General features: G+C 41.4%; 1 protein-coding gene across 1 annotated transcript in view; it reads right to left on the bottom strand.

Moving 5' to 3' along the window:
* ATP1B3 (ATPase Na+/K+ transporting subunit beta 3) overlaps positions 1–27,640 on the bottom strand; it is a 34,323-nt gene extending 6,683 nt beyond the window's left edge. Inside the window, exons 1-5 of the mRNA XM_033150374.1 lie at positions 27,487–27,640; positions 10,941–11,069; positions 8,638–8,745; positions 3,179–3,366; positions 1,743–1,793 (exon numbers count right to left, since the gene is read on the bottom strand). Of these exons, the coding sequence (XP_033006265.1) occupies positions 1,743–1,793; positions 3,179–3,366; positions 8,638–8,745; positions 10,941–11,069; positions 27,487–27,595 (585 nt within the window). The 5' untranslated portion in view covers positions 27,596–27,640. The remainder of the gene's footprint in view (positions 1–1,742; positions 1,794–3,178; positions 3,367–8,637; positions 8,746–10,940; positions 11,070–27,486) is intronic.
* Positions 27,641–27,909: the final 269 nt, after the last annotated feature.

Genomic DNA, 27,909 nt, shown 5'->3' with positions numbered 1-27,909 from the left:
TTTCCAAACTTTGCATGTCAGTGACACACTTTCTAGACATGAATCATTTCACAACACAGTAATTCAGTTTTACCAACAAACCGGAGGTTAAACTAGCCCCTTTTCAGCCCCAGGAAGAGCAAAGGGAGCATTAACGCGACACTTCAGCCGACACACTAATGTGTCACAACACAGAGTTTAGAATGCTTTGCTCTAACCATTACACCACATCTCAAGGTTTCATCCAGGGGCCATTATTAATGTTCTTTTTAACCTGCCAATCACATGCATGACAAATGTTAACCCATGTAAAGACAATTATGGATGTGAACACATCTACACAAAAAAGGACTTTAGATATCTGAAAACAACCCACACCAGCTACAATCCACACCAGTTTTTTACCCAGAACAATTTTTGTGCCAGCACTTCCACACCTAGAACACATTGCTAAATTGGGTTAAAAGGGTGAAAATGTTTTACAGATACAATACAGTATACATAACAATATTAGCAGTGTTCATACACCACAGTAAACTATTGTTAAAGGTTTACTCTCAATGAGCACGTGCTTGCTCCCCCACCCCACCCCGCCAGCACAGGTTGTTTTGCACCAGCAAACCATGATTTGAAGCCAAGGTTTGTTCTTAGCTTACCAATTATGGTCTGAGTGAAATAACCATGTTCAGATGTAATTCTAAACCAGGAAATGTGGTTTGTTGCTCTGCCTTGTATCAGGAGGAAAAGCATGAGCAATCTGGGCCACTGTCAAAGCAGTAAGAAAAATATGTACAGGGGGCATACACACATGCACATATAATATTCTTGTAGTATATATGCAGATATTATTGTATTTATTAGTTTCATTTCAATACCATATGAATTTGTAACAATAATTACCGTTTATCTGTCTTTTTTGTTCATTTCTAAAGTAGTCTTAATTGAGCCTTGCTTTTGAGATCAAGACATTAGTCACGCACACACCCTGCTCTCTCACTTCCCTCTGCTCAGTTGTGTGGCTCTCACAATTCAAATTAAAACTGATTTTTGAAATTTTTATAAAAACCAATAAAACTTTTTTTAAAAAATGAAGCTGATTCAATCTAAAATTACTTTGAGAACCCAGCTTTGATTTAGATTCAGAGAAGGGAAGGATTTGCTACATAGGAATAAGGGATGAGAAGGACACATGCTTCTGAAAAACAAATTCATTCAAGTCTGAATTGGGGGGCAGGGAACCTGCATTTACTTTCTCTCTCTCTCTCTCTCTCTCTCTCTCTCTCTCTCTCTCTCTCTCTCTCACACACACACACACACACACACACACACACAAAATCTGCATAAGATAAACATTTAAAGCACATGGAACATTTAGAAATGGGAGTGTGCTTACTGATGAACAATTCAAATTCTAAGATGTTATAATCTAAACTACTTCGGTGTTCATTTTCTTACCCACCATAAATATATTGTGTAAGGTGCATTTGCAGCATGCAGAGAAAAACAAAACGTTGGTTATGAAATGGAACAAAAGAAAAAAGTAAATATGAGGAACCCATAATATCAATTCTAAATGAAAACTATAAAAACACTTTCAAGCTGAGCAACTAACCAACCCAAAGATAAAAGGGAAATTGCTAGCTTTTGTAAATGAACAAAGGACTAATAATACTCACAACATTTATGACTTAATAGTAAATATGCTTCCCTAAACTTGCTTTAACAACATGAGTATAAGCACATTCTTATCTTAAAATACTCACCTTAGCTTCACATGTTATAGCTGGCATTCCTTCAGGTTTTAATCCAATTATCTGAAATGTAGGAGAATCTCTATAAACTCATTTTTGTAGGTGAAGGGAATACATTATTACTTATGTTGTAATGTGGGGGGGGGGACGAATTATAGCAAGGCTGCAAGGAATTCTCTTTATGAAAAGGTTAATTTTTCTGTGATCCACTTTACAGAAAAGTTACTGTTCCCAAATTAAGAAGTTTGTATATTCAGAGTTTCAGGGGAAAGGGTAATGAAAGGCAGCTTTTCAAGTTCAACTATGCCAAAGCTGCTTATTTTCAGTAGGCTCACTTGCAAACACCAAATGTACAAATACACAAATATTGTCTCCTAATGTGCCTGCAGAAAATAAGCAGCTTTGGCATGTTGAACACACATGGAATGCCCCTCTCCCTCTTTCCTAGCATCACTGGCAATAAGATTTGACAAGAGGCAGAAGTTGGGCTCTGCTGCAATCTCATTAAGGTAATCAACTCAGTCATAACAGTTTTGTAAAATGTGCAACAAATGTGTGCCTTATCCAACAGCTGTGTTACCTATGCAATGGTTTTTATACAGAAAAATAGAGCTCTCAATAAGGAAGCAAAATTAATAAGCAGAGTCTTCAGGATCAGGTACTGCAGAACTGCCCTGTTTTAAAGTACAGCCACAACAGCACTCAGAGGGTTCCACTTCCACATGACATTTTGAGCAGCAGCAGTTCATTACTTCAAATTAGGCATGTAACATTAATAGCTGAATCCAGATGGCATATGCAGGAGACATGTCACATAACATGCAGTCAACTGCCAAATAATGAAATATTTTAGCTAAAAAGTCTGCAGCAAGAGGTTGCAGTAAGTCAAATCACAGCTCTTATCTTTCTTTCTAGCAAGACATGTTAAAACGGTTTTGTATAGTTTTGTGACGAACAATTTTGGCCAACTGGCAGATAATCTCTTGCATGACGCAGGTAGGGCCCTTGTTATTAGCAGTAGCAGTACTGGAATTCAGCCCAGAAATATACCGCTAACAGTTTAGTGTTTTAAAGCACAAAAGTTACATGATTTCGAAGCTCCTGGGGATACTAAGGGAAAACAGGACAAAATGCTGCTCCTTTATGCAGTAAAAATGTAATAAAATTAGCCTGAAAGAAATGACACAAGTATGCGATTGCTTTCTCTCCAAATTCAAAACTGAGGGCAGCTCCACGGGAATTTCCAATGGCACCTATAAAGCACTCAAACATGGGTATCAATTAAGAAGCTTGCTCATGCAGGAGTTCCATAGGTGCACATGCCTTAAGAGCTGCTGCCCGGTTGCAAGGGCCAGTCAGTCACTACAAACTATCCTTCCGCTTGAAACACAGTTGCCAGCAGAAACATAGGTAAGTTTTAGAAAGCTATAAAGAGTCAATATACTTACTCTATTCATTTTTACAATAACACATGGTGTTCCTCTAGCATAACCAAAAGTTGTATCTTGTAGTCCAGAGCATGGTCCCAAGTTAGAACGATTAAATTTGCATACTTTTTTTTTAGGATCAGAATCCTGTACAAAGAGTTGTCCTGGAGTACACTGGATGTTATCCACCTGCTTTGATTCATTATACGCTGGGGAAAACAATTCAATGCATCACATTACGCACTCATTAATTCAATACATATTAAAACTATTGACTTAACAGCTTCAAAGGCTTTGGAAATGATTTCCAAGCTTTGAAATAAAATAACACACATTCAATATTCAGTATTCACCCAGTCGACTACAATGCAGATTCAATAAATACTCTTCCTGAAGTGAAGGACAGAAAGAACTAGTGAAATGTAGATTGCTTTAAGTCTACTGGAAAAGTATGATGGGGGGACACTGGGGCCATGCGGTTCAGTTAACACTGCTGTAGCATTGTACAGTGGCCTTCAATTTGTTAACAGCTGAAATCCACCTAGAAGCCTGGCTGCAACATGAGAATCAAAAAGTTTCAAAAGTCCATGCATCTGGAGCTGGAACCTGTTAGCAATCTCAAGGCCATCTTTGGTGAAAACTAGCTCAAAAGGTAGCTGGCACCAAATGGTAACAGATGCTACTGGTTTTAATTCATTACAAAACTGGTGTCTCCTGCTGGATTTAGAATTTTAAGCTCATTAACGTCCAAGCAGGTGCAACATGTGCTTTATTATCATTACACTGATTAAATTTCTGGTGATTTGTAAAGAGCTTTGATATACTCAAAAGAGCGAGAGATCCTCACTGCCCACTCTCCAAACTCCCACTACAATAAGGGCTACAACTCTAAGGCCTGGTGTGGGCCCATTTGCGGCCCACAAGAAGTAAGTGATAGTCTTCTTGAAAACTCAAGTTTCATTTTTTATTATTATTATTCCTCTACCTACCTACCAAGTATATAAAAAGGAAAAGTCCAGTCGTGAACGACTCTGGGGTTGCAACGCTCATCTCGCTTCACTGGCCAAGGGAGCTGACATTTGTTCAGTTTTTCCGGGTCATGTGGCCAGCATGACTAAGCCGCTTCTGGCAAACCCAGAGCAGCGCATGGAAACGCCGTTTACCTTCCCGCTTGCACTTTGGGGCGTGCTTTCAAACTGCTAGGTTGGCAGGAGCTGGTACCGAGCAATGGCAGCTCACCCCGTTGTGGGGATTCGAACCGCTGACCTTCCACTCGGCAAGCCCTAGGCTCAGTGGTTTAGACCACAGTGCCACCCACGTCCCTACCAAGTATATAACTGAATGCAATTATAGATCTGATATTAATATTTGAGACTCAGTAGAAATATTCATTCATTCATTCATTCATTCATTTCAATTGTATACTGCCCTTCATTTGTAGATCTCAGGGCAGTTCACAGCATAAAAATACACTATGAAAACACAAAACACACAATAAAAAGAACATAATAAAACAATATCCATTTGCTCTTCTAAAACAGGAGTGGCTAACCTTTTTTGGCCCAAGGGATGTATCGACTATCAGCACCCCCCTCCCAAAAGCCATACATCAGCAGTGGGCATGGCCAATGTTTATGTGAACATGCTCTTATACACCAACACACAAAATCAGCATTTCTAGTCCTCCTTATTTCAGCGCTAAGGTGGAGGTAGCTGAAAATGCTGCCTTTTACTTTTGAAGACCAGGCAAATTTTCTTACTGATCTTAGTGCTGTGGCACTTAATGTTAAGATAAGAACTGAGATAAAAGATTCCTCTGTCTTAACCATCCATATGCTAAAACATACATCACAGCTGCAAGAAGAATATGCTTAAGCATCCACTGATACATCTAGTGGCATTCAAAAATGCCTGCTTTGTTTTATATATAATGAGCTATCTGTTGTCTTAAATCAGGATTGTCATCAAGTATAGTTGTAAATTTTTCATGATTTTACAGTTTTATCTTTTGAGATAAACCTTTAAAAATTAATTGTGGTGCCTGACAAAGGTATAGATTTCAGCTTCAAAGCCATTGCTATACCAGGTATTTCAGGGCACACATTATGGAAGTTGCCAATAATAGTCTCCAATACAATACCAGAAATGAGGCTTTTAGTGTATGTTCCAATGGAGTTCTAGAATTTAGCAGTTTTCTTTTTACAGCTTAACTGCAGTGTTTCTAAGTGCCTATACTAATTTGATGGTTTCAACTTAGTTGCTACTCTTTCAGCATCTGTCACACACTGTGTTATTGGCAAGCTACTTTTCCCAATACAAATAAGACCATATTTAATACAACAATGGTTAAACTTGCAGACAGACTTACTAGTTGTTCTTTTTTATTTTCTGGGATATCTCTCTGCAGTGAAGATTGTGTTTCATACTGAATAAAGGCATGTCAACAGTACATTCAAGTCTGCATTGTTCTTATCAAAAAGGAATCCATGCTTGCTGCAATCTCCTCTTTCATTGATCTTTCCTTCCACTGTAGCTTGCCTTTGCTTTCTCAAGTCACCTTCTCTTACTTTCAGCTCCTCTCTCGTTTGCCTTCTATTCTTTTCTCCTCTCTCTTTCCTCCTGTCATTGCCTCTGCCACCTTCGTTCACCTTTCTCTGTCTCTTATGCTCTGTCTGTAAACTCACTTTTCACCTTCTGTCACCTTTATTTGCCCCCCTTCTTTCTACTCTCACCTGCAACATGTAAAACAATAAATATGAGCATGCCTAAGCATGGGAAGCAGAACACCATCTCTTTACTTAAGTCCCCAACCATCAGATTTCTAGAGTTGATGCTGGGCAGTCCCAACACTTTCATCCATTCCTCTGTCCCCAGTGCTGCAAAATTAAGGCTGCAACTCTATGCACACTTACATTAAAGCAATGAACAAGTGAGTTTACTACAGAATAAACATGCATAGGATTGTACTAAGAAAATCCAATATAATAAGAGTTATGGAGGAGGGTCTACCTTGTGTAAACAGGTTCTTGGCTAAACTAAGGAATCAAGTACACTTGAACCGCTACAGCACACCCATACCCCAATATAATCTGCTCCAGGAAATGCCAAACCAATTTCATTCCCTTTCATCAGCAAGACCAGTTACTCTTATTCCTTCTTTCCTTTCTTTTAAATATATATTTTATACACATACTTTATTTTGATTTTGGCTATAATCAAATTACAAAAAACATAATGAAGCAATCACATTTTTATAAAGCCAGGACCTAGAAAATATAAATCATCAACAGTTCTTTCATTCATTAAATCATTAATGTCTTACCAATTTAATCTAATCAAACTCAACTAAATACTTATTACAGTCATGACAAATTGTATTATCCTTCTTTCTACAACTCTAATTTTATGCATTTACCTAGGAGAAGCAATATAATTGTGAGTCCTGCAAAACCTGGTCCTTGCTTCTCTGCCTAGCTCAAGTCTGTACTCTGTTTCCATGCTGGCAACAAACAGGAATCTCATCCATGTCCCTCTACCGCCTCCACAGCCAGTAAGGAAACACAGGATAGTAGCAGACTAGTAAAGAACTGAAGGTTCATAATGTTTGTGGGATTATTCACAAGATTGCATTAAATAAACTTTACCAAGAAACTTTACCCACTTCTTCACAGTCTACAATTATCACTTAATGTCAGTTACAGATGGATTCACAAAAGGTAGCACACTGGTGTTTATGTGCATGTAACAGTTCAAGGCAGAATTACAGTCTGAACTCAAGTCTGAATACCGTTAAAAATATTCTTGTGGAAAACATGGCATTTCATCATGAAATCTGCAACCGTGGATAATTTGCTTCTGCTTGCTGTGAACGGGTGAAAGACAAGGTACAGCTGCAATTTGTCAATCTTCCCTCCTCTCAGCTATCCAAATGCACTGCTACAAGTATCCCAGATGCCCACTTATAAACTGTAGCTGGCAGTGCCCTGCAACTTTCTATCCAAGAATACAGCACAGAAAACCACACCAGCTTCAGATGCAATTCCATGATTCCCTTCCCTGTCTAGAAGGACCAGTAGTCCTAGATCCGGCTTCCAAAGCACTGGTAGCTTTGCCATATATTAACTAGGGTGTGTTACGTCTGCTCAATTTCATTTATAATGAAAGGCAGAAATCAGTCTTGCATGTGTTCTCTCATATAAATACGATTGCACATGGGATGGCATGCATTCTGGAAATGCAATAAGAACACTGTTGGTCTGCCCCTTGCAGAGATTTTTCAAAGTATGTTTGCTCCTTAGCTTTCCACGAGTCAGTAACCTCATAGCACAGGGCATACATTTCATAGGTGGAAAGAATGCCAACATTATAACCATGTATGACAGGGGGTTGGACTGTTCTAGCCCACAGATTAGTACTTGGAGGTTGGCCATTTAGATCACAAATCCCCCCCCCCCCCGAGTGCTATCCATGTACCAAATGTGCTGCTTTTTTGGCATGCTTTTCACTGAAGGCATACTTCTATGGCAGTTAATGGCAGAAGAAAGCTTGTTGAAGCTAGATGGCAGAACTAGGCACTGTACAAATTAAGGCAGAAGGTCCAGCCCAGTGGCTTTCAACTTTGCAATGACGCAGGTTTATTACATGCTAAAATGGTTGGGATTATACAGACTTGTATTATTTGAATACATAGTTGTGCATTTTTCCTTCAAGGTTCCAAAGTATGGTTTACAGTGCAGCGTTACCCCTCTGGTTTTAGGAGATTTCTCACTGCTCCTGAACACCTTTGCAGCCCAGCCTCTCTTTCACCAGAAGGGCCCTGGACAATCATACAAGAACCTTTTCACATCCACTAGTGACACACTGCCTCATGGCACCTCAGTCTCCTGATAGGCAATATGCTCCCATTTCCCTTCAACATACAGCAGGCAGCATTCTCTACCAGTTGACATTAATGAACGATTTTCAAGACCAGTCTCATGGCGACTGCAGCACAGTGACCAATCTTGAGCATCTAAAGAGGTGTGACTAATGGCAACTAGGTCTCCATTCTCAAAGAAAGATGGCAGTCACCATATGTAGGTAAGAAATAAGCCACCAACATAATTTTCTAAAAGTTGGGTATGGCCTAGAACCTTCAGGAATAAATTATTAATGCAGAATAGAAGCTGACTCGGCACAGAATCCATTTTTCTTTTTAGCACAGAGTATACACAGTTTATTACATGTTTCAATTAAATACAGAGGGTGTGCCTACTGACTTAAAGAAGACTTGCTGTTCAGATTGCCAGTAGTTCTCAAAACTTTGAACAAAGCTACCTCACTCTTTTATACACAATATTGATTGATTGATTGATTGATTGATGGGGGGGGGAATACAATGACCTGATCACGTACTAGCACTAACAGATGGAAGGGAGCTACTTTTCATTCCTGTTAATATTTTAAATAAGTTGCTTGCAAAATGTAATATTTATACATACCTCCTAAAAATTCGTGAAGTTTTGTCACATAAACAGCGTAACTTGCTGACTTATTTTTGTTCAGTAAAAATTCCAGTGCGGTATCTGGCTTTGGTGAAATCATTAGCCCTACAAAAAAACAAAAAGGAAACCAAAGCTAGCTGCTAATTCATAACACTTCTCATAAAGAATTATTCTGACAGATAAATCCCTCCCCAAAACATATTTATCTGGACTTTATAGAGATCATGAAGGAATGACCTGTCCACCTCTATTGTACATAATGATCTGAAAGTAATTACAGTATTTAGGTCAATTTTAGAAAACGTATCCTTCAATAGTCAAATGATTTAAATGGCAGCATTATAGTTTTACTGATTCAAGATTACATTTCACTTTCTACATTTAAGGTGTGTCTTTTTATGCAAGGGTGATAACAGAGCAATCCAAGAAACAGTAACTTCAATCAAATCAACTCCCCGAAGCCAGTGATAGTGAGGCCCACAGAACATCAATGGTGCATTCGTGTACTCAGACACTGAAATTGAAGGCCTAGTCACACTAAGCATTAGCCAGTATCTTACTCTGTTTCAAACTTGTTTGCATGTATTGTTTAATGGAGGGCTAATGCAAGTTGAGTCAAGATTTCAACATTGAGTTTAGCTGTCCAGTCCACATACCACGCAGTGTAAAAATTACTAGTTCTGCTTACCCCCACTAATCACTCTCTGTGGTCTGATGCCACCTTATATCACGCTAGGAAATTAAGGCACATGCGAAATGTTAAAGAAATAGACAAGTGGGGCCCCATAACAAAATGGTGGGGGGGGGTGTCTGAGTCTGTAGCTAAAGGGCTTCAAGAAACACTGAAGGCAGCAGCCCCTGCTTAGCTTGGGTCTTACCTCATGTGCAATTAAAAAAAAAACATTTATAAAGTACAGTCTGCATAGAAGTAAACAGAGGGTGAGGCTTCTCCACACAACTAATGCTTTTATTTCCCTGGGCAGAGGTCCGAGGTAGCAACTTAAGTAACCCCACCTTTGGCATGCAATAATAGTGGACTACACTGCAGTGCTGCTGTACACTACTCTTACCAAAGTCCTCTTACCTGGAATAGAGGCATATTGGGGAGCTATATTGCATGGTTGTTATATACTATTCTCTAGGCCCAGCCTGCAGTGCAAGGATAAAAGCAATGGATAACACTGCAGGGATGTTGTAAGGTACTCTCTCTTCTCCAGGCAAATCCCCAACCGTCAAACCCCTGCAGGGTCGATATCAACTACTCAGAACCCAAGCTGCAGTATTCAGTCCCCTACCTCTTAAGATTAGGCAAGCTTCAATTACATGGTTATTTCAGAGCCTGTTTTAAAAGTATTTGTTTACTCAGGCTTCCCCCAATTATGAAGTTAACTACCAGAGTTCCCTGGGAAGAGGGATTGGTGGTTAAACTACTCTGGCAACTGTAGCTCTGTGAGGGGAATAGGTGGGTCTCCTAACAACTTCCAGCACCTTTAAACTACCATTTTCCCAGGATTTATTATTATTTTGCTAACGAGGTATAGCAGTGCTTTAAATACATGGTGCAGATGTGACCAACATAGTGTCACCAAATCCTTATGAGGGTGTTCCACTTCCTATTTTTTCCTAACTTAAAAAAAAAAAAAAACTTCTGCAAACCATAGCTGCTACCATTTTGGCCATATAATGGCAGGCATTCTCCACTGAGATGCAGAAACTGAAGATATTGGCAAGTGCTGGTTCACACTACGCCCTGGCATGTAGCCTCTATGATTGGTGAATCTGTACTTGTTCCTGGTATTTCCAATCACAGTTTGGAAGATCATAAATGTTTCTTGTTAACTGACTCATTGCGGCAGAGTTGGGAAAAGAAAAGAAAACCCCTAACACTGTGAATTTGGGTCCAAAAAAGGATATGGGTTTATCTCTAAATCAGAACCACCACTTTCCCCAAATTAAGGACAACCAATGTAGTTTGCATTATAATACATAAGGAAATGCATGCCTCTGTTCCTTATGCCATGTAATTACTGACCAGATCTTATTTTGTTTTCACGTTTACCTTGTGTCAACTGTTGTAAGAAAACAGCTGCCTATCAATCTTCTTTATTTCTTTTGCTATTTTAATGCTTATGTGAAGGTCTTCAGATGAGTGGCAGTAACAAGAGCAAAGAAACCTAGAAGTTCAGGGTAATGCTGGCAATGGTAAATGCTTCCAACTTAAGAAAACTATTATAATAAAATATCTATTGATGTTTAAGTCTGAATGCAAACTTTATCCAAGAAGAGGATTGCACACTTACCTGGACTAGAAATGCGGTCACGATACTTGGGTATATCATCACGCAATGTTTGAAGCATAACCCACATTGTGAATGTAAAGAGTGCAGCTAAGAAGCCATAGAATACAAGATAAAACAGCAGAATTAAGCCTGCAAAAAAGCACACAGGATGCTAGAAGTTAGCAATATATTTAATGCATCAATACAATACAATACAATACAATACAACATACAATCATCATTACTATTAGTGTTAAACAGATCAATTTCCTGCAAAGGCCTAAGTAAAGAGGTACATGATTTAACTGATGCTAAAAAGTGAATAATGTTGGTGCCAGCCATACCTCCAAGGGAAAGGAGTTCTACAGATGGGGTGCTACCACAGAGAAGACCCTTTCTCATATCACCACACTGCAGAGTTCACTCATCGGCAGGACAGCAAGAAGAGCCTACCATATAGATCTAAGCATATGGGCTAGCTGATGATACAGAGAAGCACATTTTCAGGTATCTGGCTTTTAAGTTGTTTAGGACTTTATAGTTTATGATTAACACATTTGCAAACAGGCAACCAGTGAAGATGCTGTAAAACTAAATGCAACTTCTGAATCAAGGGTAGGCCCACATAGCACATTACAGTAATGTATATAAAATACTATGGCTAGGCTATCCCCACCTAGAAAGGCCATAGCTGGTGAACTAGCATTTACAGTGGTACCTCAGGTTACAGACGCTTCAGGTTATAGACTCCGCTAACCCAGAAATAGTACCTCGGGTTAAGAACTTTGCTTCAGGATGAGAACAGAAATCGGGCGGTGGCGGTGCGAGGCACCATTAGCTAAAGTGGTACCTCAGGTTAAGAACAGTTTCAGGTTAAGAACCGACCTCCAGAACGAATTAAGTTCTTAACCTGAGGTACCACTGTATAGTAGCAGCAGCAGCATTGCTACTGATGCTACCTAGGCCTCTAGTTATGCTGCTTACTTCAGCTGAAACCTGACACTCACCATACTGAAATCAACAAGGAACAACATTGCTTGAGCTAACCTTTAATATTCTTTCCCCTAATCCCATACTTGATATTTCAGTTTTTGAAGGTGTATTATTTAGAAATGATTTTGTAGTAAATGCAGAAGAAAAATTTATGCTACAGCAACATTCCCAGAGTATTGTGCATACCTTACCAACCAACCTGGTGGGCAGAAAGTTTTGCAATTAAATTAAATGCAATTAAATGCTATTGGGCAAGATGAACACCAAGTTACAACACTGTGTTATCTAGCAGCTCTGCCACTTGGTTGCCCCAACTAATGAAACCCTTATGTCAATGGTCCATTGCAGCACTGATGGGAAAAAATGAGCAGGTTTTGGGGAACAGAAATGTATAAGGCAGCACCATTACAATTGCAGTATGCTGCCCTGACTGGACATGCAGTTACCAGCACATCTGCAACATATCTATTAGCACACATACAGTGGGGGTAGAGTAAGCCGCCTCCACCATACATGTGTTCTGAAACATATAATAAGGAATAATATTTAATATGTTGTTTGCTGAATAACTTGTTTAGGGAAACATTAAATTCACAGGGGTAGCCAATATGGTGCCCTCCAGTTGTTGTTGGCCTATAACTCCCATGAGCCCCTGCCGTGGACAGTGGTCAGGGATGATGAGAGCTGTAGTCCAACATATGGCAGGCACCACATTGGCTACCTGACTAGCACATGACTTGAAGAACCAGATATGGCTATTTCCTCTTACATTGCTTTCTTGGCAAAAATTGTTCTTGCCCCCATCCAGCTCCTAATAGCCCTACTGCAAGGAGGAAGGGGAAGTAAGGTACAATGTGGAGCACGTGCCTTTTTGTCCACTGGAGGGCTAATAGCAGCTGGAGGAGGGAACATTTTCATTAGAGAAGCTCATATGAGAGAAAGTGCCGCAACTCCATCTATCAGACATCTTTTACCCATAAAACATACTTAAATATTCAAATCAAGTGTATTTAGGGTAAAGATTCTTAAAAAGCAATATATTAAAAAGTTTGAAAGCACAAAAAAATGAAATAGGCAGACACATATTCTACAACACAGAGTCTGATAAAGACAAAACAAGATGGCCATGCAGCTGTTTCTAGGAGCCTTGAAGGGCTATTATCAGAGACAGCAGAGATAAGATGAGTCGGGTTATTGTCTAGCCTTGACTGCTGTTTTCATCACATGCTCAATTCCAGGGGGGAGAAAGAACCATAAATGAAAGGAAGTTGATGGTATTGTACTATGGCAACACATATGCTTAATTACTGGTGTGTGTGTGTGTGCATGCCTGCGTGTGGTTGCCAAGTGTGCAGCTGTGTATGACTCTAGTGTGTGTGCACAAGTTTGCAAATGTGCCTAAGCTCCCAAAGAGGTTGGCAGCCCCTGCAATTAATTATGATTAATGTTACCTATGGCTTGTTTATACAAGCCAGCTTGATCACTCATGGTTTGAAGCTGACTTGTTAAAAAATACATTTTGCTGGTGCAGATGACAAAGCCAGCTGTGGTTAATGGAAAAAAGAAACAAAAACCTCCAAACTCTTCCTCATAGCCATTCCAGGGGAAGGCCATAGCTTAGTGGAAGAGCACATGATTTGCATGTAAAAGGCCCCAGGTTCAATTACTGGTTTCTCCAGGTAATGCTGGGAAAGACTGCTGTCTGAAACCCTAGAAAGTCACTCTGCAGTCAATCTTAACAGTACCGAGATAGTTGGACTAATGGTTTAACTTGGTATAAGGAAGTTTCCCATGTTCCTATGAGAACCGAGCAGGCTTTAATATAATGTTCAGCTGCAGCTGTTTGTCAGTCATCCAGGTGGGCCATGAGTACAAGCTCATTCATACACAGCTGCATACATTATCTCTTACAATCTCCCACCTTCAGATGGCTGCATATTGCTTTATGTATGTTGTAAGAGCTAGCTAGTGTTGCAAGGGAAAAACTCAAAAGTACCCTAGTTTGGTTTGAAGACATTTGATAGGTTGTAGTGTGTTGTTTCAGCTTGCGCTGTTTAGGTGCCTTGAGTTCTCCCTCTGCAAAGTTTTGGAATCTTCACTGCTACACAAGTTTTCACCTTATAGTCTAGCTCAGAGGTTTTCAACCTTTTTGACTCCACGGCTCCCTTGACCAACTACTACATTCTTTCTGTGGCTCCCCTGTGAGGAAACATGCTCTGAGCCTCAGAAGCCCAGTTATGTTACCCATTGCCTGCAAAGCTGGCAGCCTCCCTTGTGAAGTGTTCCCCCAGCCTCCTCTGCTCCTCTCCTTGGGAATACTCCAGGCAGCCACCACTTCTCTGTGCCCCCCCCCAAGAGAGATGCCTCCTCACACTCCCCCACAGGGGCCCCTGGGAAGAGAATGCCCCCAGCCTTAGCAGCCCCATGGAGACTACCCAAAGCTAAACATGAAGCAAACAGCCACACAAGCCTTGGGGGGGGGGCAGAGATGTGAGAGGGCATCAGAAGAGGGAGGGACAAAGGCCAGTCTTGCCCATGGCACCCCCACACTGGCTGAAAACCACTGGTCTAGTTAACTCTCTGCTTAAATCACTAGTTGCTGTTCAGCATGGCTCAGGGAGCAGTTTACAAATAAAAACATTAAACATTTTTTGAAAATCCAAACCACCAAGCTACAGCAGGCCATTCAAAATCCAGCAGAAATCAGAATTAAAAGACCTGGGCAAATAAAATGTCTTCCACAACCAAAAAAAAGAGGGTATCTCCAGGCAAGCCTCTGTAAAGAGTGTTAAAGCCAAAGTGCCACAGCTGAAATGTCCTGTCTCCAGCCATCACCCACTCACTACAGTGAGGGGGGCATACACAAAGCAGGGCCTTTGAGACCCATCATAATGGTTAGCATGCTGACTGTCATTTCTTTTAGGAAAGCTATCAGGAAGCTCTGATAGAGATGTATAGAATTATGGAAGGAGAATGTCCATTTAGACTTTCCTCCCTCTCACATAACACCACCTCACCTGAGGCCATCTAATTAAGTTGAATGCTGGAAGCTTCAGGACAAAGCAAAATAATTATACACAGTGCTTAGTTAAAACTACGGAATTTGGTAAAACAAGATGTAGTAATGGTAAGCAACTTGGGTGGCTTAAAAAATTATTACCATTGTGTGTGTGTGTGTGTTTTAAAGTTTAAGCTATCAATGGCTGTACCTATATTCCACCCAGTACCAGTTGCTGGGGATCACAGATGTGCTATATAACACAGCTATCCTGATTGTGAGCTCCCCACAGATATCTGGTTGGCAGTGTGAGAACAGAATGCTGAACTAGATAGGTCTTTGGTCTAGTCCAGAAGGGCTTTTCTTATGTAGCAATTGTCATGATGGAGCAACAGTATGCACCTACAATTCATAACCCAACACATGCCACTTATAGTCATTCAAATTTCTCATTAATGCTTATGGTTAAAGGGGCTGCTTCCTGAAGTTTCTGGGAGTTATCAATGACAGCAAAACTAACAGTGGCAGCCTCTGAAGGTTTTCCTAATTACACTTTGAATATCATTCAAATAGTCAGAACAGGTGTGATACTTGCCCTCACTTCTCATTCTTCAATGAAATTGATGGGGCGAGTACACAATTTAATATTTAAACATTCCTATTCGTTCTTCTCTTTGGATGCTGAAGCTTTTGTAAGACAGGAATATAAAGAATTGGAGATTTAAGTAACAGAAGAGCCTGAAATAGCAACTACTGGACAGCCAACATGATGGCCTTTAGTTGATGGTTGATCTAATTGATCATCTTTCCTGATTACTGGTCATGCTAGCTGAGGCAGGCAACGCATATACTATTGCTGACGGTAAAATGTATGCAACATTGGTTCAGAAAGGGAAGGAAAATTAGGTGGAATTTGTTCTTCGCATTTTGAAATCGACAAGTTAACTAACATGTAACTGTTCCATTTATTGTTACTGATTGTTAGTGGGAAACAAACACAGTCTTCCTGCCCCCAAACATCCATACATAATTCCCTCCCACAAACTCCTGTCTAACAGCTTTCCATAAACACTTCTCTCTGCCACCTCAAATTATTCAACTCTCTTGCCTCAGGCAGATGGTCTGTTCTTCACACTCACCCCTAATCATGCCTTTAGTAGTAGTAGTAGTAATTACTATTATTATTATTATTATTATTATTATTATTATTATTATTATTATTATTATTTTATTTATACCCCACCCATCTGGCTGGGTTTCCCCAGCCACACTGGGCGGCTTACAGCATATCTAAAAACATAATAAAAACATCAAGTGTTAAAAACATGCCTGGCTACAGCCCGACAGGAACCACTTTTAATACTAAGGCGAAAAGGCCAGTAAACATAGCATTTCCTTCCACAAAAGCCCACTCCAGGTTCCGCTCCCTGCCTCCAACTCTTTTTTAAAAAAATATTTTTACCCTGCTCTTTAACTGAAAATGCTCCTAGAGAAGCTTACAGAAATCAGAAGTAAGGTTGTAAGGCAGGTGGCAAGGACTAACTAAAAGACACGACACAAGGAAAAGAGGATAGGAATGAAGGGGGGGGGGAGAAGCAAACTCAAGCACCAGTTCTTAAAAGTTCTTTAAAATCAGCCTCAATGCAGAATACAGTACAGCATCTTGCAACTTCCTTTTCTTTCCTAGAGAAAAAGAAGGGGAGAAGAGAGGCAACAGCATTCTGCTCCAAGTCCAGGGCTTCAGGAAAGGGAGGAGGTCTATGACAGGAAAGAACAGCAGAAAAAAGCATGCATGAGAAGGATATAAAATGGTACAAGCTGCTCCTCTGTAGGATTGTGGGGATATTTCTGATGTTCTAACATACCAGCAGTTGCTTTTTTAAAGGCAGGGCTGTGTACCTCAGCAACTTGCTGGAGGTTGATCTTGAACTTCTGAACACCAGAATGAAATGCACGATCTCCATGGTTAACTGTGGTTGTGCAATGACCAGTCTCAGGCTGGTCAATATATTTTTGCTCATTTCACTCTTTTTTCTCAAGTTCACAAACTAACATTTTTCTGAATACCTGCTGAATCTGCAAAATTTGCCAGAATCCTCAACCTTTCTGTGGTAGCCCTCTTTCACTGCTGTGTTGGAAAAAGTTCACTATTGGATACAGCAATGAAATAATGATGGCTCTTGCATAGGATGTAAAGCATCTCTCATGAAAGCTCACTTTTACTTCACCAATGTCTAGAATTGTACTTATGAATGAGACTTGAAGATAAGTGTATGTTTAAAGTAATTTAACAGTTAAAAGCTGGCTTTACAGGTCAGAAGCATCACCATGAATTGTGTTTAGAAGCAAACTGACGGTCCCTAAGCTCTTTATGGTCTACAGACTACTGCAACAATCCAAGGAAATTACCAAAGTATGAACAACAATGCCAAGATCCTTGGCCTCAGGAAGGCACACTGCAACTCAGATGTTGTCCATGTAACTCTTCTGGACACATTTATCTGTGTATCTACAATAAAAAAAATATTGCAGCTTGCAAACTCCCCACTTCGAGGGAAATGTGACCCAACCACCCCCCAGCCAAAACAAGCAAAATAAGAGGGCAGGTTAACAACAGGAAAATAAGAGGAAATGTTGCATTTTGAAATGGAGCATACATAGCTCCGCTGCTATCCAGACTGGATGGTCAGTTTTATTAAGTAGATCTTAAGACTTTCCAGAGGATAGCCGTGTTAGTCTGTTGAAACAAAAAAGTTTTGCAAAATCTTGAAGGCAAATCAATTGTGAACTAAGCTTTTGTGGACTACAGCAACCGATGATGTGGATGTAGTCCTAGTCTTTAAGGTGCCACGAGATAATTCTGTGTAGATCTTGGAAGTGTACTTTCATTCCCTACCAGCAAATGTTTGGGCTTGCATTCTTCAGCAGGCAGTTTCAACAAGAACGTGAAGAGTTTTGCATTGATTGCAGAACAATGGAAACACCAGTATCCTATGGATATATGTAATTAATGATAAAAAGTCATGAAGACCTATTAATTGGTTTTATCAGTTCTTAGGAACAAGGATTTCTGGGAGGTGGGGGGAATCCACTGCCCTAAAAAGACTGAGATTTGATTTAGCATGTTCAACATTGGCTAAGTAGGGGGGGATGCTTTGAAGTGTGCCAGGTTAATTTTACATGCTGGATAGGTCTGAAAAAATAGCTGAGTACATGTATTGAAACAGAAATATTTGAGATAGATAGATGATATACATCTCATGCTTAATGTGGATTCAATGTTACATTCAAACAAAATCAGAACTTTAGTTTTTTTACTGAAATCCTTATAAGCAACAGCATACTACCCACAGACTGTCTCACCAGAGTGGTGCATGCTCTGGTTATCTCCCACTTGGACTACTGCAATGCGCTCTACGTGGGGCTACCTTTGAAGGTGACCCAGAAACTGCAATTAATCCAGAATGTGGCAGCTAGACTGGTGACTGGGAGTGGCCGCCGGGACCACATAACACTGAGAGATCTACATTGGCTCCTAGTACGTTTCCGAGCACAATTCAAAGTGTTGGTACTGACCTTTAAAGCCCTAAACGGCCTCGGTCCTGTATACCTGAAGGAGTGTCTCCACTCCCATCGTTCAGCCCGATGTGGCTAGGAAGTGTTTTCCACAGAATGTAGACCCAAACATACTGTACATATTGTTACAAAAAAACAAACATATACAGTGGTACCTCAGGTTACAGATGCTTCAGGTTACAGTCTCTGCTAACCCAGAAATAACGCTTCAGGTTAAGAACTTTGCTTCAGGATAAGAACAGAAATCGTGCTCTGGCGGTGCAGCAGCAACAGGAAATCCCATTAGCTAAAGTGGTGCTTCAGGTTAAGAACAGTTTCAGGTTAAGAACAGACCTCCAGAACGAATTAAGTTCTTAACCTGAGTTACCACTGTATACAGTTCTAAGATTTTTGGATGATGCTAACAGCAAACACGTGACAATCATTTTTATTATATATCATGCCAGTTCCCAGCATTCTGAAATAACTTCCACTATTCCATCATAATATATAAAACCAGTAAGTAAAAATACCAGCACAGCATACAAGCCAACATAGGCTGAAAATAATAATCTGAAAGGCAAGAAAAGGGCCTGTCACCAGCCAGGTTAATTAAGAAATGACTAAGGAATGGTATAAAGCTTCACAGATAGGAGCAAACTTCTTTTAAAATGGCTGGGATCCTCTTCAGTCCCTATCTGTATCAGTTTCAGTTAATTTCTATGGAGAAAAAGTAAAGCACAATGTTGTTGTGGGAGCTTCCCTGATAAAACACCCGACCACAAGCTAGGTTCAAATCAAAGGATAAAAGAAACCAGCATTTTCCCAATAAAGCATGTGTGCATATGCACAGACAGAATGCTCCTGGAGGCCATGGCTGGTTCAAGGAATTGATCTGGAATGGATAAATGTTCTTTCAAACCAAGATAATAGACTCAACAATCAACAAGAAGATGGGAGAACAAGTCACCTTAAACTCTTTCTCTTCCTATACATCACTGAGCTTCTTGCAGCATAATCTCCAGCAAGCAAAGTAAACGGGGACAGAATGACCACACTAGCCTTGTCTTTAACAATCTGACTGGGTAGCCATATACAGTGGAACCTCGTGTTACGTACCATCCTCCCTGCGAACGCTGTGGGTTACAAGATCTGCTAACCCGGAAGTAGATGCCACCTTGTTGCAAACTTTGTCCCGGGATGCAAGCAGAAGTTGTGCACCAGCAGTGCCATTAGTGAAAACGCACTTCATGTTACAAGTGGTTTTGGGTTACAAACAGACCTCCAGAAAGGAATTAAATGCAGGTGACAAAATGGGAAGGACAGATCACTCCATACCCTCTGCCAGTCCACCTGGCCCCTGCTGGTAACCTGTTCCTCAGCTTTATTCCCCCCCCCCCCCAGTCTGTTAATAGGCATTTTAAACTACTCTGCTAATAGGCTAGTATCCTGCATTTTGAAACTAGTCACAGAAACAGCCAGTAAGGACACATGGACATCTAGTCTCCTAGCAGGCTAGTAAAAAAAGATAGAAAAGACTGCAGGCAAGTAATTTTTGCAGGCTTATTTACAATGCTGTACTACACATTTCCCAAATTCATGCAAGATTCCTGAAAGACTAGCGATCAGTGCTGCCAACCAATATGCTACAATAGGCAGAGAATTTGGAGCCAGTACATATCAATGCCATTTTCCTCTCTGTAATCATAGCAGCTGAGCTGAAATGCCCCCTTTGCTCTGACACCCTTTCACCTTAACCAATACTTCTCCCAAAAGTCATTAAAACCCAATGTAACAGCTTTGGCGTCTTTCCAGATGAGTTTATTGGGCAGGGAACATGCAGTCTTTACAACTCCATAACTTTACAAATGCCCTAGGTTGGGTACAAATGCCCTTCCCCAGTATATTAACTATAAGGAAGTTACCTTTCCCATGATCTAGCCTCGAGAGTAGAAAAATTTAAATAAAGGTCTTTAAAGCAGCAATTCAAATCACCATGAGAACCACCATTTAAATCAAGTTTCCTCTTTATAACTCAGGTATTTCCTAACCAAAGTACACTTTAACAGGCTATAATAATTCAGACACTGATATACAGATAGTTTTGTACTATCTAGGTATTACTGTTTTTAAAAACCACCTTTTTTGTTTATACAGCCCATATGCCTTTTGGCATGCAGTAATTGCTGTTTAGAGATGAGAACAAGGGCACCAAGCAAAAACATTTGCATGGAATTGATATATGCCCAGATATTTCCAAAAACAAGTGCTGGGAATTTAATGGATAGATCAATATCTTTCTGCAAGATGTAAGATCGCCATTCAAAAGTAACACTTCATTAATCATTTTTGGACAGCAAAGTTCCCATTAATTTATAGGTAATTTACTTGCAGGCATTTATTTTCCTGGCTTCTAGCCTGAGATGAACCCACAGGGAATGTGCCCTCCAAGCCCAGCTCCCTATACACTCACTTTAGGCTTCAGGTTGGCCTTATGCTTTCACATTTTTATCCCTGGGGAACTGAAAGCTCATGCCTGTGCAGCACTCAGCACCCTTCAATTTTTCGTAGATGAAGGAAGCAGCACTTGTTCCAATGATTGGCTGGTAGACTAATTCACAATTTGAAAAATGAGCACACTGAATAGGTCAAGCGTTGGGCAATATCAATACTGTAGAAACTCAATAGATAATGCTGATGAGATACAGGAAGTTATTTCAAGAAGCCAAGTACACTACATGTAACTTGCAAGTTTCTGGCTCCCAATATTAACCACATTATGAACCACAATGTTAGTCGCACTTGCTGTGCAAATTCCTGATTGGTCTAAAACATTTATCTTTGTGTGTTAACTGGCTTGATCATCCCTTCAAAAATAATAAAATGCCACAGGCAGTTTAAATGCTTTCATTTTATTGTATTTTAAAAGCTGTGACCCATACAACAGTTTTGCAACCTCAATATTTCATCCGTAACTTGGATAATTGTTTTCTCTAAAAGTATAAATCAAAATAAAAATTCAACCTGCAGTAATATGCACAAAGAGCTAATGTTTCGTGAGTATGTGTCTGACATATGGCAGTGTTTATTGGAAACTTTGCAGGGAAAAGGTTTTCTGGCAAAAGACCTGTGACCAATGTCCTGTGACCAACGTAGCACGTGACAATTCATTTATAGATACCCACAAATAAATGCCTCCAAAGCAAGACCTTGTGCATATGACACTTTAGTATACATTCACAAATTTCAGGTCATCATCAAGTCCATATGGCAACTACTAATTTATGCTTAACACTCTAATTAATTGTTGTTGTTTTTTAAACCCAACATTTATCATCATTGGCAGGTGAGAGAAATGCCACAGGAATTCCCTGTGTTTGTGGTGTTTATTTTAAATTACATTTGAAATTTCAGTACAGTGGACGCTCGGGCTGTGAACGTGATCTGTGCGGGAGGCAACCCGCAGTGAAGCTTCTGTGCACACGTGGCTCGCAATTCTGCACATGCGTGATTTAGCGTTTCTGCGCATGCACAAGCGCTGAAACCCGGAAGTAACCCTTTCCGGTACTTCTGGGTTTGGCGTGAGCGCAACCTGAAAAAATGTAACCCACAGTGTTCGCAACATGAGGTATGACTGTAATACTTTGTATTCAAGGCTGTCTTTTACAGGATTCCCTGAAGCATCTGCCCCAGGCCCACAGCTGCAATAAAATGTGTCTCTCCCATATTGGTCTCTAAAGCCACAGCAGGCACTGTAACTCTCCAAGTGTTTGACTTTACCCCAAATTGTGCATTCTTCCTTTGTCTATTGAGACAGGTAGATGCCAACCAACTCTTCCCTGAAGCAAGGCAAGAAACCTTCTGCTCTTGAGATAAATTTTTGTATCTCTAGATGAGACTCCACCCACCTGTCATGTTTTGGCCACAGGGTGACCCTGATAAGCATCTGGCCTGTTGAACCAAAAAACCTCCCCATCCTAGATGATCTTATTCAACCTAGCTAGGGACACCCAATCAGGCTTGGCCTGCCTCCATGATGAATCTGAGGGGAAGCATGGTGGGGTTCTAGTAGAGAAATAAAAATTCTACACTTTTCTAAACCATACCAAATTTGAGTCACTGGTAATTAACTATAAAAAATCCAATTGCTAAACATATTAACACATAAAAATACTATCTTTCTTCTAAAAGCAATAGCATCTGTCCACCCATCTTATCTAGTGGGCCCAATGAATATTAAATCATCAGGGAAGAAATTATGACTTTCCTAAAAGGTGGTTTAAATGACACTTGGGACAACACATTTATGTGATGTAAGTTTCACACTGTGGTGTTACATTGGTGAAAGCAAATACTGCATGTGCCTTTCAAGTAACATTACATTTTCTTAGTGCTAATAACTTCAAAGAAGAGAACACAGTTAAAAATACAGATATTTCTTTTTATTTGGGAGTGGGGGGGGTATGTTTTGTGACCAACATAGCACACTCAACTAACTTAAGTTTTACTGCCCTAAGCTAACCCGATTTTGTTCCTACCATTTCTTGCCAATTCACCAAATGAAAAAACAAAGCAACCAACACAACAAAGGGTAATTAAGCTATTGCCTATTTTTTTTTGAAGAGATCAGTATCTGAACTTTACAGGAAAAAAAAATTCTGAGTCATCTCGCAAGTTATTCTTCTGGCTGTTTTATGCACATGAAAAATGCTATTTGGAAAAACTGTTGACAGATAATGAAACCCTGAAAAATATCTTTAAAATTATATGGTTGGCATATGTCTGTCTTGGGAGACAATGGAAGAGTGTGCCTTTGGGGGTGAGGTCAAACTGTTGGAAGGTTGCAGCACCTGCTCTGGCTGTAAAACATGTTAATTATATATGAAAATGAATAATGGAGCTATAGGTTAACATTTTCATGGCATTACACCAACTCTCTTTAAATCAAGTAATACATGTAATGTATTTATGTATTAAATTCATATTTCACCTGAAAGGGACCTCATGGATCACCTAGTCCAACCCCCTGCAGTGCAGGAATCACAGCTTACAGAATTCCTGACAGGTGGCCATCCATCTGCTTTAAAGCCTCCAATGAAGGAGAGTCCAACACCTCTCAAGGCAGTCTGTTCCAAACCCTCCTGAATCAAAGAGGATCTAGATGGCTCTTGTAGAAGAAACATTCCCATTAGGAAACAAGTAACAAGGTGAGCCCAGTCCCCTGTCCAGAGCTGGATGCAGCTCTAGCCACAGAGCTTCATGCCCAAAGCAAGGAGCTGCAGAGGCTGGTGGCCAAGCCAGAGACACTTATCTGCTCCATATGCCCCACCCAAACCCTGGGACCACTCCCTACCACTGCACAGGCGGGGCTTTCACTTCTGCAACATGCTGGGTCAATGGCGGGCAGACTCTTCCCAAAGCCACAGAAGCATGCCTGCTTATCTGGCCTGGTCACACTCCAGTGAGTCAAGGGGCCCCTCCCTGCCTGCCAGAACAGCAAGAGGAAGATCCCCTCAGGAACCTGTAACTCCTTCATCTGCCTTCACTTAGGTTCATGTATGGGAACGACTTAATTTTGGCACTCTAGGAATTACAAAACTGTAGCAACTGTGGATGCAAAGAGTTGTGGTTTTTTTTAAGAGTACAGCAAAGGCATGACACACACACATTATGACATGGTTAGAGCAAAACAAGTTACAGCTAAAAGAAAAGTGGCAGGATAAAAGCTGAACTATGACTTGGGCTTCCTATATGTCCTCAAAGACTGAAAATTGTGCTATGCAATACACCTCAGGCATTTTGACTTACACCCTTTCACAGAGTAAAGATTGTTTTTAATCCTTCCCCACCCCCCTGCGCCTTGACTCTGAGTTTCTTCTTCCCCACAGATCCACAACAGCAGCAGGAAGATCAAAAGTGGATGAAAAGATAACAGAGCTGGAAAGTTTGGGTTCATTAACTCATTTACTGTGAGATTTCAAGGGATACACAACCCCTGGCTGATAAAAAAAAATTATCTTGGCTATCAGCTTTTCTACAAGGCTGAGAATATCCACTAAAATAGAATAGCCAAGAGGAATGGCTAAAAAAAAAAAGGCGGGGGGGAGGGCTTTGCAGTAGGAAAGCTAACCTTGTCTCTTACACAGTACTGCTTAAGCAGCACCCACAACCTGCATATGCAGAACCTCAGGACTTTATTTTCTCATCTATACACACTACAAGTTTGCAAGTGAAGGTAAATTGCTTTGGAAGCATCTTACACAATTATAGGAATGGCTGAAGTGTTTTAAATATAGGAATCACATTTTGAGGTTTCAGCTTCATAAATCCAGATAAGCCAAAAGCTACTGGGAATTTTCCCTTCTCCATTAGCAGCAACACAGAGCTGTGAACGGTTTCAGTTTATACGGGCAAAACTGTTTTCCTCCTATGAGGAATTGTTTCCAATTCCTCTCAATTTCTCTCCCCACCTTCTGTAAAAAGTGTATTTCAAAAATTCCAGTTAATTAAAAAGTGTACAGGTATTTTGAAAATTCCAGAAATTTGAATCCCAATTGGATTCTACCCATCAATTCAAAGTTTCTCTCTCTCTCTCTCTCTCTCTGTGTGTGTGTATGTGTAAAATGTACTTTAGTCATATTTAGAAATATGTAGTATTCTGAACTACTCAAATAAACTTCATCATTCAACTTTTCCATGACTGCATGTACAACAGACATTAAGCATGAATTGTACTCTTCTAAAGTGTCATGGAATAATCCCTCATCATCAATGCCAGCAACGTACAGCAATCCTATCGTAAAACTTACCATCAGTTTTAAAAAATACTGTAAAAATTAACAATTATCCAAAGTACTGTTTATGAAATTTATTCTTTAAATGATAAAATATCATTTCCCCAAAGTAACAAATTATTCAAACACCACAATATAAACTCTAGTCAACACAGCCACAGACCAACACTGCTTGCACAAGAAGTATGATAAATTACATGTTAAGTGTTTTAAGTACTTTTCATAATTAGTGGAAACTGTATCAGCATACATTCCTCTGTCCTCATTTTTTTACCACTTCCCACTTGCTCAACCCACACACTTGAAAGAAACCTAGTGATTGGTGTGCCTGTCTGAGAGGAATGGATAGTGGAAATTTCCTCTCCACTCTTCATTTTGCAAATGAGGATTTTATTTCCATGTGAATGAAGAAAGGCTCACAATGCAGCCAGCCCTCTTCTGCCAGACATGTAAATTCTGCTTTGGGTTCTTCTTCCTTATTTCAGAGCATGTGCCCAAAGCTCATACTGAATACTAACAAAATGAGCAAGAGTATAGTCCACACTGCACCGTACCCAACAGTCAAATACTCATTGACTCTGGTTTGCTACACCTCAACTGCACGGTTTCTATATAACTTATTGTTTTAAGCTGCCTTGGATGGGCATTGTCTGGAATGGGGGCTTAGAAGTACTGTACTTTAAAATAAATAAGCAATTTCTCTCCCATGATTCTAAAGGCAATTCTCTGCAAGTTCCTCAATTTATACTTCCTTTAAAACAAAAACCAAGGAAACCTCGCCCTTTGGACAAAACTGGGTAAGGAAGGGGTGGGGAAAACCCAACTATAACCTGGATGAAAGTATCAACCCATCCCTCCTCTCTCTCTCTCTTTCTTTGTGTGTCTGTGTACACACACACACACACACAGGTGTGTGAGAGTGAGAGAGAGAGAGAAAGAGAGAGAGACTGAATCCAAACTAACATCCACAGAACAAGTTACAGGTAGGTAGCCGTGTTGGTCTGCCATAGTCAAAACAAAATAAAATATTCATTCCAGTAGCACCTTAGAGACCAACTAAGTTTGTTCTTGGTATGAGCTTTCTACAGATACACTAAAACGGAAGTCACCAGACCCTTAAATATAGTGAGGGAGTGGGGAGGGGTAATACTCAGAAGGGTGTATCTGAAGAAGTGTGCATGCACACGAAAGCTCATACCAAGAACAAACTTAGTTGGTCTCTAGGATCCACAGAACAAAAGCGTGTTTGAAAAATAATGAGGGAAGAAAAGAGCGCTTGAGAAGTTCTGATGAAGGAAGAAGGCACATGCCTGCTTGGCGGCTTTTCAAACACCCACGGGAGTTAGCCTAAGCTGGATGGGAGTTACCTACTGGTGGAACCAAAAGCTGCAGAAAATAAAAGAGAAAACAGACATCCCGTTCTGAAGCCTTCCCCCCCCCCCCCGCCACCCGAGCGCAGCCGGCGACAGTTCCCGGCGCGAAAAAAGAGATGCAACAGCCCCCAGGAGGAGCGCACCCACGAGGGGAAATCCTTTCCTCCTCCCTATCCCACTCCACGCACCCACCCCCCCTCTCTCTCTGACATGGGGCGAGAGTGGGGGGTGGCGGGACTCCCTAAGAGGACCCTGCCCCGTCCACGCTGACGCAGCTTGCCAGGAAGGAGGAGCCTGGCAACGGCAGAAGGTGGTCTCTCCGTAACCCCCGGCGGTGGGGAGCAGCGGGGGGGGGGGGAAGAGAGAGAGAGAGAAAGGGAAGGAGGGAGGGGAAGAGAAAGAAGGCGGCGACAGTCAGCTGGGGACACGAGCTAAGAAAACAGCCCCCTCCTCCTCCTCACAATGGGCCCCTACTAGTCGGCTCCCCTGAGAAGGCGAGGCGAGGGAGGAGGGGGAAGGCGGCAGGCAAAGCCACCTCTTTGGTGGGTCTGAGATGATGATGATGCCGCCGCCGCCGCCTCCTCCTCCTCCCGCTGTCACGTTCGGGTGGTCTATTTTTAGACATGGGCAAGGCGCGCGCAAGAGCCGCTCCCGGGCCGTTGCTGCTGCCGCCCGCCTCGTGGCCCCCCCTCGCCAGCTCGAGGGCTGAGAGACGGAGTGAGACGTAGGAGGAGAGAGATGCGTGGTGGTGGGCAAAGCAAGCTCCCGCCACGCCGCGCCTCCCCTCCCACCGCCCCTCGTGCCGGCCGCCCCCTCCCCTCCCTTCCCCGCGCGCGCTCGCTCGCCCTCCTCACCCCAGCTCTTGGCCGTTCGCCCCAGGAACTCGCCGCTGTTGGGGTTGTAGATGAACCGCCGCCAATCGGCCATAGTCTGGCTGAAGGGCTTCTTCTCCTCCTTGGCCATAAGCGAGAGAGAGCGAGAGAGGCTGGCGAGAGGGAGCTCGGCGGTTCGCGGGCGGCAGCAGCGGCGGCGGCGGCGGTTTTCCCCTGCCGAAACAACAGCGGCTCCTCAGAACCGCTAAGTAACTCTCCCTCAGGCGCCCGGCGGGAGAGCAGAAGAGAGGAAAAGGAAAGAGGGGCTGGGCCAGTCGCACGCACGAAGCAAAACTACTCGCGCCGCCTCTTTCCACTCCTACGTCAGAACCCGCCCGAGCCAATCGCCGCGCGGCGGAGGACGCCCCGAGCGCGCCCGCCCACCGCGCACCCCCGCAGCGCCAC

The sequence above is a fragment of the Lacerta agilis genome, chromosome 5, assembly GCF_009819535.1.
Source record: "Lacerta agilis isolate rLacAgi1 chromosome 5, rLacAgi1.pri, whole genome shotgun sequence".
NCBI classification, from domain to species: domain Eukaryota; kingdom Metazoa; phylum Chordata; class Lepidosauria; order Squamata; family Lacertidae; genus Lacerta; species Lacerta agilis.
Note: the sequence above shows the minus strand (reverse complement) of the source record. Positions and strands in the feature narration are given on the sequence as shown.